The 15,016-nt window shown below is 42.1% G+C and overlaps 1 protein-coding gene across 1 annotated transcript; it reads left to right on the forward strand.

Moving 5' to 3' along the window:
• The first annotated feature begins 1,403 nt into the window (after window positions 1–1,403).
• LOC124286952 (mucin-2-like) lies at window positions 1,404–2,471 on the forward strand. Its single transcript, XM_046723409.1, has one exon. The coding sequence runs from the start codon at window positions 1,404–1,406 to the stop codon at window positions 2,469–2,471; it is 1,068 nt and encodes a 355-aa protein (XP_046579365.1).
• The last annotated feature ends 12,545 nt before the right edge of the window (window positions 2,472–15,016 follow it).

Below are 15,016 nucleotides of genomic sequence, written 5' to 3' on the forward strand. Positions count from 1 at the left end.
TGTATGCACGCGTGGTACAGCGCGCGGACTCTAGCCTCCAGAAGCCAGAATGCCACCTGAATTAGCAGTTCGTGCCACTGAATGAAGCCGTGACTTAGTATATAATTGCTATTCGCACTCTTGAATGTCACTTTCACAAATGGAAAACGTTTTTCTTCAATCTTAAATCAAATTTAAAAGTAGTAAAGGACAAAAACAGGAGAAGTGAAGGATATGGTTGTGCTACAACTGTTCTCTCTTGAGGAAATCTAAGAGTACGCTTTGATACTGACGTACAAAAGAAAGTACACACCTGGTGCTTTCTTTTCCAAAGAACAACGGAAATGTTTTGAAAAGTATTTACATTGTGACTTACAAATCACCAACATTGTGCACATGCTGCCAGGGCACTACAGATATCGTACATGCTGCCAGGGCACTACAGATATCGTACATGCTGCCAGGGCACTACAGATATCGTACATGCTGCCAGGGCACTACATATATCGTACATGCTGCCAGGGCACTACAGATATCGTAGGGCACTGAGTACATGCTGCCAGGGCACTACAGATATCGTACATGCTGCCAGGGCACTACAGATATCGTACATGCTGCCGGGGCACTACAGATATCGTACGTGCTGCCAGGGCACTACATATATCGTACATGCTGCCAGGGCACTACAGATATCGTACACAGTTGCGGTGTTGCCAGCGCCTTACGTTCCTCACTCAACGTATCCATTCGATGTTGATCGGTTAATGACGTCCCGACTGTCAGATGTCTGGCCAGGCTGTGTGACGGGTCACATTAGTCTGATGTGGGCAGCCTAACGTTCTGGCACTATGGCAGTTCGAAGCCCCATCTGCGACATTCCAGTGACTCCTTCCCGCTCCGCTGCTGATAATCTTGGCATTTTGATGTTCGCCTTCAACAGGTATACCACTAACTAACGGCTGTGTTTTGTACTGATGACGCATAAAATGCACGTGCGATTTTTCAAAATCGTGATTTTCATGATATTCCACGCACCACACAATGAAGGATATCCGTAGAGTTTAAAAATACATGCACGCACGCAAGCACGCGCACACGCACGCGCGCGCGCGAACACACACACACACACACACATACACACACACACACACACACACACACACATACATACATACATACATACATACATACATACATACATACATACATACATACATACATACATACATACATACATACATACATACATACATACATACATACATACATACATACATACATACATATGAGAAGGTCCACGAGGGACCGCCCCTTGTATATTTGTTGGTTTTGTATGGTAAATTCCCTCGGCATCAAACCGGAAGAGACGTGGACGTCACCCATCTACATCCACCATCAAGCCGCACCCACCTACATTCACCGTCATGCTGCACCCACCTACATCCACCGTCATGCTGCACCCACCTACATCCACCGTCATGCTGCACCCACCTACATCCACCGTTGTGCTGCACCCACCTACATCCACCGTCGTGCTGCACCCACCTACATCCACCGTCGTGCTGCACCCACCTACATCCACCGTCATGCTGCACCCACCTACATCCACCGTCATGCTGCACCCACCTACATCCACCGTCATGCTGCACCCACCTACATCCACCGTCGTGCTGCACCCACCTACATCCACCGTCATGCTGCACCCACCTACATCCACCGTCCTGCTGCACCAACCTACATCCACCGTCATGCTGCACCCACCTACATCCAACGTCATGCTGCACCCACCTACATCCACCGTCATGCTGCACCAACCTACATCCACCGTCATGCTGCACCCACCTACATCCACCGTCATGCTGCACCCACCTACTTCCACCTTCATGCTGCACCCACCTACATCCACCGTCATGCTGCACCCACTTACATCCACCGTCGTGCTGCACCCACCTACATCCACCGTCATGCTGCACCAACCTACATCCACCGTCGTGCTGCACCCACCTACATCAACCGTCGTGCTGCACCCACCTACATCCACCGTCATGCTGCACCCACCTACATCCACCGTCATGCTGCACCCACCTACATCCACTGTCATGCTGCACCCACCTACATCCACCGTCATGCTGCACCCACCTACATCCACCGTCATGCTGCACCCACCTACATCCACCGTCATGCTGCTGCACCCACCTACATCCACCGTCATGCTGCACCCACCTACATCCACCGTCATGCTGCACCCACCTACATCCACCGTCATGCTGCACCCACCTACATCCACCCTGCACTACATCCACCGTCGTGCTGCACCCACCTACATCCACCGTCATGCTGCACCCACCTACATCCACCGTCATGCTGCACCCACCTACATCCACCGTCATGCTGCACCCACCTACATCCACCGTCATGCTGCAGGTTGCACCCCACAAACTACATGTTTGTCCAACCGTCGATCAGAGAAGGAACAGGTTCTTGCCAACTAGAAACCACTGAACAATTATCAAAACATTGTTTTACGTCTGCGAATACTCTAAATGGGAATTTGTGAAGTGAAATTGGACAAATAAATAATATATTTGGACATATAAATAATTATATACAAAGTGTTGATTGTTTTTATCCATAGTTTGTATCATATTTGTAAATGTGTAAACAACAAAACATATTGCAGTATAATTAAAATGTGAAAATGTTGATGTGGAGTTTTGTGTCGTAAATCGCTGAGGTGAGCCCACAAAATCCAATTAAAGGTTAAGGCGTATCGTGTGGGCAGCTGCAGTAGGAACTGACCGTTTATACACAGGATGGTAGATAGCAAAACGTGGTTACAGACAAATTCTTATGTATCTATAGCATTTGAAATGTTGCTACAGACATAAATTCGTATTCATTTAAAGTATTAAAATGACCAGATCAACGGTCCCTTCTCTCACTCAGTAATGCATGTAATGTTAACTTGTTGTAGGTTTGATTTACACGTCAATGACGTCGCCGTACAACAACTAAACACCACAAGATCATATAGCAGATATAACCGAGTCTACATCTAAGCCAATGAAAATATGCCTCGAACCAGTGCATCGGTGCGCCAGTATCTCCTGGCCACGCCCCTATATAGTTCGGCTTCGACTCCGACTACAGAAAGTGTGATTTCAGCACTTTCATATGGACATTTAAATACATTCCACGTGTGTTATGTTGACTTTTCTTTTGGGAATTGAGATATTGTATCTAGGAAAATACATACTTGCAAGACAATTTTAACATGTTTTCATTATATCTTTCCTTTTGGCCAAATATCTTCTGTGAAAACTCTAGAACTTGAGTTCATAATGCAGTGTCGGTGTCGTCAACGGCACGGGAAGCTGTCAGAGTAGTTGCCCCGCTGTGCATGCTGGGACTGGTTACAGACCATGTGGTTTGTTATGATGCTTGGTAACCTGTTGCTTGGTAACCTGTTAGGACCGGTGTCGTGGGCAAGTGTCGATTTATTATACTCTCTGCGTCAATAAACCAGTTACTGGTTCCTGCTGGTACAGCTGACTAGTGTAGCGTCTACTGTTAGACCCACTAACGCTATGAGCTAATGCTTCCGCTCGGTTGTTGACGCTCGATTTGGACAAATCCTTCAATTGGTCTGTTTGAGCTATTTGTCAAATTCACGCTTGTGTAGTCACGTCCAGTGCTGACAATTACAGCCCCTCCGTGGATCAGACTCTACTTTACACAGGTGGCATGGTCGTTAGCTTAGCACCGTGACACATTAATTTAAAAAGTCGGGGTGCAGTATTGCTGTTTCTGCCTAGTTGTTAAATTGGGGGGAAAACCGTTGCCATATGATAAATGCATTCAAATTACAAAAATGCAGGGCAACTGCAGTGACCCAAGATGAAATGGACTAAAGTTCCCTGAAAAGTGACTATACATAAAGCCACACCTTCAGAACCGATTTTGTGTTCTGTCCACCAAAAAAATCCAGATGACAGTTACGTAGACGACGGCTGTTAACGTCATAACGATGCTCTATCCTTAACGTTGACTAATCAAAACGTCGATTCCATTGTGTGATGGGTTTCATTCTGTGTGTTCCGCTAAGCTCTGTTGTGGGTGGAGGTTATAATTTTTGAACATATGACCCTTCTGTGGGCGTGAAGCTGATTATAAAACAATAATATTGGAGTTGTCTTGGTTCTCTAAACATTATACATTAAACATACGATACTGAAGAATGAGATGGAAGATGTGTTGTTCAGCGGGACCCTGGCAACTGGCGATCAGTGGAGCAATGGCAACTGGCGATCAATGGGCCCCTGGTAACTGGTGGTCAGCGAGGCCCTGGCAACGGGTGACATCAGTAGGGTCCTGGCAACTGGTGATCAGTGGGACCCTGGCAACTGGTGGTCAGCGAGGCCCTGGCAACTGGCGATCAGTTGGGTCCTGGCAACTGGCGATCAGTGGACCCCTGACAACTGGCGATCAGTGAGGCCCTGGCAACCGGCGGTCAGTGAGGCCCTGGCAACTGGCGGTTAATGGTGCCCTGACTACTGGCGGTCAGTGGGGCCCTTGCAACTGGTGGTCAGTGGGGCCCTTGCAACTGGTGGTCAGTGGGACCCTGGCAACTGGTGGTCAGTGGGACCCTGGCAACTGGTGGTCAGTGGGGCCCTGGCAACTGGTGGATAGTGGGCCCTGGCAACTGGTGATTAGTGGGACCCTGGCAACTGGTGGTCAGTGGGGCCCTGGCAACTGGTGGTCAGTGGGGCCCTGGCAACTGGTGGTCAGTGGGATCCTGGTGGATAGTGGGCCCTGGCAACTGGTGGTCAGTGGGGCCCTGGCAACTGGTGGTCAGTGGGACCCTGGCAACTGACGGTAACACACACACACACACACACACACACTTCTCTTGTTCATTAAATGTTATACATGTGTGCGCGTGTGCGCGCGTGTGTGTCCGTGTGTGTGTGTGTGTGGTGTGGTGTGGTGTGTGTAAATGTCGAGTAAATTACAGTGGGACATGTATACTGTAATCCACACAAAACTGACACCGCACGAACATCCCTCCGATAGATTACACTGTGGCGTAACTTTATGTCGACGTCACCATACAACGTTTCCAAACACTGTGATGCAGCGTTGCCATGACGTCTCATTAGTGGCTTACAATGACAGTGGTTTACAATGGTAAGTTCAAATCACAAATGACTGGTGTATTCAAGGCTCTGTACCTCCAATTCCTCCCTTATTCAATGTCCACACAATTAAAACTTAAAATCAAACCTATCAATGTGTTATTTCCTACCGTATTTCTAAAACTCAGTCAAACTTAACTAAGTAAAGCAGTAAGATATTGTATAAGAATTCTTTTAACAATTCGGACCTTGAATGAGCTGCGTAAATCTATACCGTCCCTGAATAAATTTGTTTTTGGGGAGGCGAGAGATGGTGTTAAACGCCACACAATGTGGCAAGTGTAACTTGTAATTAGTCAGCCTTTGTGTGGGGAAACGTTGAATTCGAAAACCACCCGTGACAAAAGTTCCTTGTCTGTACTTCGTTTTCACCCTCCGTCATTGTTGATCTGATCGTCCGCCATTTTGTTTTTTATCGGAAAAAAACTTGTGAGGCGTTCGTCAGTTCTTTATTGGCATCACGTAGTGGACGGTGCCACGTGTGGTGTGAACGTGAACCGCAGGGCACATGGGACTTTGTGGGAGGTACGACTGGATGCCGTCAATTGTATTGTACTTTGGAGGACTGTTATTTACACATTGCCCTCATATTGCTGGAATACTGTTGACTTTGGAGGACTGTTATTTATACATTGCCGTCATATTGCTGGGATACTGTTGACTTTGGAGGACTGTTATTTACACATTGCCGTCATATTGCTGGGATACTGTTGACTTTGGAGGACTGTTATTTACACATTGCCCTCATATTGCTGGGATACTGTTGACTTTGGAGGACTGTTATTTACACATTGCCGTCATATTGCTGGAACATTGCTGACTTTGGAGGACTGTTATTTACACATTGCCCTCATATTGCTGGAATACTGTTGACTTTGGAGGACTGTTATTTACACATTGCCGTCATATTGCTGGAATACTGTTGACTTTGGAGGACTGTTATTTACACATTGCCGTCATATTGCTGGAACATTGCTGACTTTGGAGGACTGTTATTTACACATTGCCCTCATATTGCTGGAATACTGTTGACTTTGGAGGACTGTTATTTACACATTTGCCGTCATATTGCTGGAACATTGACTGACTTTGGAGGACTGTTATTTATACATTGCCGTCATTGCCCTCATATTGCTGCCGAATTGCATTGCTGACTTTGGAGGACTGTTATTTACACATTGCCGTCATATTGCTGGATATTGCTGACTTTGGAGGACTGTTATTTATACATTGCCGTCATATTGACTGTTGACTTTGGAGGACTGTTATTTACACATTGCCGTCATATTGCCGTCATATTGAACATTGTTGACTTTGGAGGACTGTTATTTACACACTTGCCCTCATATTGCTGGAACATTGCTGACTTTGGAGGACTGTTATTTACACATTGCCCTCATATTGCTGGAATACTGTTGACTTTGGAGGACTGTTATTTACACATTGCCGTCATATTGCTGGAATACTGTTGACTTTGGAGGACTGTTATTTACACATTGCCCTCATATTGCTGGAACATTGCTGACTTTGGAGGACTGTTATTTACACATTGCCCTCATATTGCTGGAATACTGTTGACTTTGGAGGACTGTTATTTATACATTGCCCTCATATTGCTGGAATACTGTTGACTTTGGAGGACTGTTATTTATACATTGCCCTCATATTGCTGGGATACTGTTGACTTTGGAGGACTGTTATTTATACATTGCCGTCATATTGCTGGGATACTGTTGACTTTGGAGGACTGTTATTTATATTGCTGGACATTGCCGCCCTCATATTGCTGGAATACTGTTGACTTTGGAGGACTGTTATTTACACATTGCCCTCATATTGCTGGAACATTGCTGACTTTGGAGGACTGTTATTTACACATTGCCCTCATATTGCTGGAATACTGTTGACTTTGGAGGACTGTTATTTATACATTGCCCTCATATTGCTGGAATACTGTTGACTTTGGAGGACTGTTATTTATACATTGCCGTCATATTGCTGGAATACTGTTGACTTTGGAGGACTGTTATTTACACATTGCCGTCATATTGCTGGAATATTGTTGACTTTGGAGGACTGTTATTTACACATTGCCCTCATATTGCTGGAACATTGCTGACTTTGGAGGACTGTTATTTACACATTGCCCTCATATTGCTGGAATACTGTTGACTTTGGAGGACTGTTATTTACACATTGCCGTCATATTGCTGGAACATTGCTGACTTTGGAGGACTGTTATTTACACATTGCCGTCATATTGCTGGAACATTGCTGACTTTGGAGGACTGTTATTTACACATTGCCGTCATATTGCTGGAACATACTGTTGACTTTGGAGGACTGTTATTTACACATTGCCGTCATATTGCTGGAATACTGTTGACTTTGGAGGACTGTTATTTACACATTGCCCTCATATTGCTGGAACATTGCTGACTTTGGAGGACTGTTATTTACACATTGCCCTCATATTGCTGGAATACTGTTGACTTTGGAGGACTGTTATTTACACATTGCCCTCATATTGCTGGAATACTGTTGACTTTGGAGGACTGTTATTTACACATTGCCCTCATATTGCTGGAATACTGTTGACTTTGGAGGACTGTTATTTACACATTGCCGTCATATTGCTGGAATACTGTTGACTTTGGAGGACTGTTATTTATACATTGCCTCATATTGCTGGAATACTGTTGACTTTGGAGGACTGTTATTTATACACATTGCCCTCATATTGCTGGAATACTGTTGACTTTGGAGGACTGTTATTTATACATTGCCGTCATATTGCTGGAACATTGCTGACTTTGGAGGACTGTTATTTATACATTGCCCTCATATTGCTGGAATACTGTTGACTTTGGAGGACTGTTATTTACACATTGCCCTCATATTGCTGGAATACTGTTGACTTTGGAGGACTGTTATTTACACATTGCCGTCATATTGCTGGAATACTGTTGACTTTGGAGGACTGTTATTTACACATTGCCCTCATATTGCTGGAATACTGTTGACTTTGGAGGACTGTTATTTATACATTGCCCTCATATTGCTGGAATACTGTTGACTGTTATTTATACATTGCCCTCATATTGCTGGACTGTTGACTTTGGAGGACTGTTATTTACACATTGCCGTCATATTGCTGGAATACTGTTGACTTTGGAGGACTGTTATTTACACATTGCCCTCATATTGCTGGAACATTGCTGACTTTGGAGGACTGTTATTTACACATTGCCCTCATATTGCTGGAATACTGTTGACTTTGGAGGACTGTTATTTACACATTGCCGTCATATTGCTGGAACACTGTTGACTTTGGAGGACTGTTATTTACACATTGCCGTCATATTGCTGGAATACTGTTGACTTTGGAGGACTGTTATTTATACATTGCCGTCATATTGCTGGGATACTGTTGACTTTGGAGGACTGTTGACTTTGGAGGACTATTTATACATTGCCGTCATATTGCTGGGATACAATAAATGACTTTGGAGGACTGTTATTTACACATTGCCGTCTCGTGCGTATTGATACTAAGACCGTGATGTTGTCTCTGATATGGTTTACAGAATTATAAATATTTTCCTTATTTTCTCTACTTACTAATATTGTTTCAAATAATCCTACTGTCAGCCATAAAATACTAGATATACCCAAACATTCAGTAGGCAAAATGAACAGATTTTACCTCCTAAATGATATAAAGGGTGGAAGGTCAAAAAATCCGGCCATTCTGAATTAAGCAGGAGGTTACACAAAACTCACCCATTGGCGATTACTGGAATAAAATGCTTTATACCAAAGTCGATGATTCGATAGGAGATTATGCTTTCTTCTGCATAGATGACGGATATTATCATCCCCCGCCACGAAGTGGGAGCGGGATATTGGTTTGTGCTCCGTCCGTCTGTCCTTCCTTCCTTCCGTAAGTCCGAGAAGACGGGGACAGATTTTCTCAGAAACTGTTATAGAAAGGGAAACCAAATTTGATGTTTGTTTTCAGGACAAGAATGTCTTGATGGAGTTCGAAAACGGAAACCATGTTACAATTTGTTACAGAGTTATGGCCCTTGTCATGCGTTTCTTGACTTAGTGCAAGGTATCCCCAATGGGAACAAATAGGGAAACCAAATGTGGTATGTGTTTTCAGGACATGAATGTTGTGGTGGACCTAAAACTCAGGAACCAAATAGGTACCGAACACTGTGGCAGGGATATTGGTGACCAAGTCTTCTTGTCTTTAGACTTTGACAATAATGTGTTTCCAAACTCATGTTGCTATGTATACCGTACAACAGAACCGATACATTGATGGGTGAAAAACAATCGAAATATTATATAGAAAAAAATAACCTGCATCTTTGAATTACATAAAGTTTCATTGTCGTCCAGCCGGCAGTGCTATCATACAAACAGGTAAAATCTATATCAGTTCTATAAAGAACAGAAGAAAATGAAATACAAAACAGAAATTTACAGTTTCCCATTTAAAACCCTCCAGAATTGTCACAATAAATAAGTATAACTCACAGAAAACTCCGGTAACACTTCGAGATATCTGAACCGGGCTTTCAAGTCAGAACAATAATGAAATGTAGATCCTTTACTCAACAATGACATCATCAGAGTTTTAACACAAACACTTTCGAACCGGTAAATGGACAGCGAATCATTAAAGCTTCAATAAAAGTAAATAGATAAATGAAAATGTAGTATGGATTAATCGACCAAGAGCTGACACTGCATCCGGACAAGTGTGAGTCTTTCCGCTCTTATTCCGTCCTACCATGGGACGGTGGCGAGCGGTGTCGGACAAAGGAATTATACACCAAGATAATTATTTCCTAACGCCTTTCAATGGTATTCACGCCCCCTTGTTGGACATACCATGTCCCTCCAAGTAGACCACGATGAATGTCTAGTTAAACATCTAGATTCTGTCAGTGGGTATGAAACTGGTGCAACTCCTCTACGAGGCCCCTAGAGGAATCTCCCAATCTGCTCAACGCTGCAATCTGGGATTCTTGAAGACACTTCATTAACGCAGTTTCTTTCTAAATTACTGAAGCATCGACGTTGTTTAAACGTAATTAGTTCTTTGGGAATAAATCAAAAGATCACATTTATGTGTGTCATTTTAAGCATTGATGTCAAAACGGATCTCAGTCAGCTTGTAGGTGTATTTCATGTTCGTGAAGTACTGACGTCCAAAAACCATTAACTATCTACGTAAATGATATTCCATTTCTACGTAGATGATACTTTACTTCAACGTAGATGATGATACTTTACTTCTACGTAGATGATACTTTACTTCTACGTAGATGATACTTTACTTCTACGTAGATGACACTTTACTTCTACATAGATGATACTTCACTTCTACGTAGATGATACTTTACTTCTACGTAGATGATACTTTACTTCTACGTAGATGATACTTTACTTCTACGTAGATGATACTTCACTTCTTCGTAGATGATGATACTTTACTTCTACGTAGATGATGATACTTTACGTAGATGATGATACTTTACTTCTACGTAGATGATGATACTTTACTTCTACGTAGATGATGATATTTTGACTTCTTCGTAGGTGATACTTTACTTCTACGTAGATGATGATATTTGACTTCTTCGTAGATGATGATATTTGACTTCTTCGTAGATGATGATATTTGACGTAGATTACTTCTTCGATGTGATACTTCTTCCACGTAGATGTAGATGATGATGATACTTTACTTCTACGTAGATGATGACTCTTCACTTCTACGTAGATGATGATATTTTACTTCTACGTAGATGATACTTTACTTCTACGTAGATGATACTTCTACGTTTACTTTTACTACGTAGATGATGATGACTTTACTTCTACGTAGATGATGATACTTTACTTCTACGTAGATGATACTTCACTTCTACGTAGATGATGATACTTTACTTCTTCGTAGATGATACTTTACTTCTACGTAGATGATGATACTTTACTTCTACGTAGATGATGATACTTCTACTTTACTTCTACGTAGATGATACTTTACTTCTACGTAGATGATACTTTACTTCTACGTAGATGATGATACTTTACTTCTTCGTAGAGATGATGATACTTTACTTCTACGTAGATGATACTTTACTTCTACGTAGATGATGATACTTCTTACTTACTTCTTCTACGTAGATGATGATACTTTACTTCTTCGTAGATACTTTATGTAGATGATGATACTTTACTTCACTTCGTACGTAGATGATACTTTACTTCTACGTAGATGATGATACTTTACTTCACGTAGATGATGATACTTTACTTCTACGTAGATGATGATGATACTTTACGTACTTCTACGTAGATGATGATACGTAGATGATTTTACTTCTACGTAGATGTGATACTTTACTTCTACGTAGATGATGATACTTTACTTCTTTACTCTACGTAGATGATGACTTTACTTCTCGTAGATGAGATGATGTATATGACTTTACTTCTACGTGAGATGATGATACTTTAGATGATACTTTCTACGTAGATGATGATACTTTACTTCTACGTAGATGATGATACTTTTCTACGTAGATGATGCTTTTACTCTACGTAGATGATGATACTTTTGGACTTCTACGTAGATGATACTTACGTACTTTACTTCTACGTAGATGATGATACTTTACTTCTACGTAGATGATGATACTTAGATGATGACTTTACTTCTACGTAGATGATGATACTTTACTCTACGTAGATGATACTTTCTACTCTACGTAGATGATGATACTTCTACTTGATGACTTTACTTCTACGTAGATGATGACTTCACTTCTACGTAGATGATGATGCTTTCAACGTAGATGATGATACTTTACTTCTACGTAGATGATACTTTACTTCTACGTAGATGATGATATTTGACTTCTTCGTAGATGATGATATTTGACTTCTTCGTAGGTGATACTTTACTTCTACGTAGATGATACTTTACTTCTACGTAGATGATGATATTTGACTTCTTCGTAGATGATACTTCTACGTAGATGATGATTCTTCTTCGTAGATGATGATAGTTTACTTCATCGTAGATAATGATACTTTACTTCTACGTAGGTGATGCTTTACTTCTACGTAGATGATGATATTTTACTTCTATTTAGATGATACTTTACTTCTACGTAGATGATACTTTACTTCTACGTGGATGATACTTCACTTCTACGTAGATGATACTTTACTTCTACGTAGATTATACTTCACTTCTTCGTAGATGATGATACTTCAGTTCTACGTAGATGATGATACTTTACTTCTACGTAGATGATGATACTTCACTTCTACGTAGATGATGATACTTTACTTCTTCGTAGGTGATACTTTACTTCTACGTAGGTGATGATATTTGACTTCTTCGTAGATGATGATATTTGACTTCTTCGTAGATGATACTTTACTTCTACGTAGATGATGATACTTTACTTCTTCGTAGGTGATACTTTACTTCTACATAGATGATGATATTTGACTTCTTCGTAGATGATGATACTCGTAGATGATGATACTTTACTTCTACGTAGATGATGATACTTTACTTCTACGTAGATGATACTTTACTTCTACGTAGATGATACTTTACTTCTACGTAGATGATGATATTTTACTTCTTCGTAGATGATACTTCTACGTAGATGATGATACTTTACTTCTTCGTAGATAATGACACTTTACTTCTACGTAGATGATACTTTACTTCTACGTAGATGATGATATTTGACTTCTTCGTAGATGATACTTCTACGTAGATGATGATAGTTTACTTCTTCGTAGATAATGATACTTTACTTCTACGTAGATGATGATATTTTACTTCTTCGTAGCTGATGATATTTGACTTCTTCGTAGATGATACTTCTACGTACATGATGTGAATCTGGGGTTCGAACCGGCGATCACATGACGGTGGAACATAGAAGCGAAGTGCTTTGCACGGCTAGGTCAACCTTTACATGTAGTTATGTATACTGACTTATCCGAAGTGGACACAAGAAAGTCACCTTCTAGTCCACTGTTGACCCTCGTGAGTCCGTGCTATGTTTACTCCGGTCAAACTGACAGTTCTTCAATGGTCTTGGTAATGTTAAACGTTGACCTCTAACAAGAAAATCTTAGAAACAATGAAGCTGTCATTGTGATTTGAAAGTAGCGAGTTGATCTCAATCACTAAATCAATCTGGTGTGCTATTTTGTTCAGTAATACCACAGGGAATCACAGATCGAGTACTGGAACCCTACAATGAGTCAAACGTGGGGTATTCGGGACCGAGCTTGGTCTATCGCTCTCTATGGAGTCAAACATGGGATACTAGTGGCTTATCGTGGCCTGGAACACTACGGTGAGTCAAACGTCGCACACAGGGACATATTGAAGAATGAAATTCTACAGGGACTCAACCACGGGCTACTGTAGTCTATACTCCACAGAAGAGGATACTGGTAACTGGGGAATACTTTTCAGGGAAATCCCACGGGAAGACACTCATAAACTCCAGGGAAGTAGGGAACCTACCACCACCACCACCCCCTCCCCATGTAAGATGTATGATACATCCTTATACCAGCCCCACAGTGCCTATTGTTAGGTTTACAAAGGACGTCAGCGTTACCCTTTTCAGATGACATTAAGGAGGACAATACTTTATTCAATGTTGGTCACCTGAACTAAGATTAGTTATCAGCTGAGAATTACCTGGCTCCACGTCACCGGCAGATTGATAGGATCATTAGCCACCTGCATACTTTGATCATCAAACTGAATTGGTCCAGGTTGATATGTAAATGTATGTTTCTATGCCTAGGATGTGACGAGCTGATGTGAGTGTTCTCAATGATAACCGCTCACAGGGTCAAACATGCTGCGATCATGTCCCAGCTTCTGGTTGCAGTTCGTGGGTTCGAATCCCACATCAGCTCATTATTCATGATCTTTCTGATTATATTGATAAAACCATACAATGGAAGGATAACAATATATGGATGAACAACTTCTTTATTTCAGTGAGAGCGACGAATCGGTGTTGGTTCTAACGCCGTTATGAAGCAGGTGGTGAACAGAATGAGGGTGGAAGTGTGGGGAGATTCAATACAATGTTACTGTTAGGGTACAGATGGGTTCAAAACAGCCTCGTGTTGCTTTCATGATTGGATTCGAACCAAGGCAATACCTTGCCAAGCAGACGCTTACATACCTAGGTTACTCTACTGTGGCAGTGGCAATACGAGTAGTGTGTTCGATCTCATGCCAATCTTTTCACACAATGAGGTCACGATTTAAAGCCTCGGTACGGCAAACCCACGCGTTTCCACAATGCAAGCTGACCGTAACCATGACGGTACCAACGTATGACACACTGGAAGAAGTGAGTGAATGAGTATGGGTTTAGACCGCTTTTAGCAATAGTCCAACAATATCAGGGCGGGGGACACCAAAACTGGGCTTTCACACCCGGAATTCTACCCGGGTCTTCGGCGTGACGAGCTATGACGGCTGAAGATACAGTATTTTACATCATACTCTTAGTTAAGTCATGTAAATCCACATTACTACCCCAGCGAGCCACCTCTTTCTGAGGTACTCCCACCAGTGCCAAATACGGACAGTCTGGAGACCATTTTTCATGTTCGACCCAGGGATCAGCATCTACTTCCCAGTTCTTTAGAATGACACCACATTGAAAACACTTGCAAGCGTCCCCTCTGATTATGTACACAAATGCTGCCTGGGCCATTTGACTAGGACTCTGTTTCATCTGTACAGGCCAAGACTG

The sequence above is a fragment of the Haliotis rubra genome, unplaced genomic scaffold (genome assembly GCF_003918875.1).
Source record: "Haliotis rubra isolate DU_JTF1 unplaced genomic scaffold, ASM391887v1 Scf397, whole genome shotgun sequence".
Lineage (NCBI taxonomy): Eukaryota > Metazoa > Mollusca > Gastropoda > Lepetellida > Haliotidae > Haliotis > Haliotis rubra.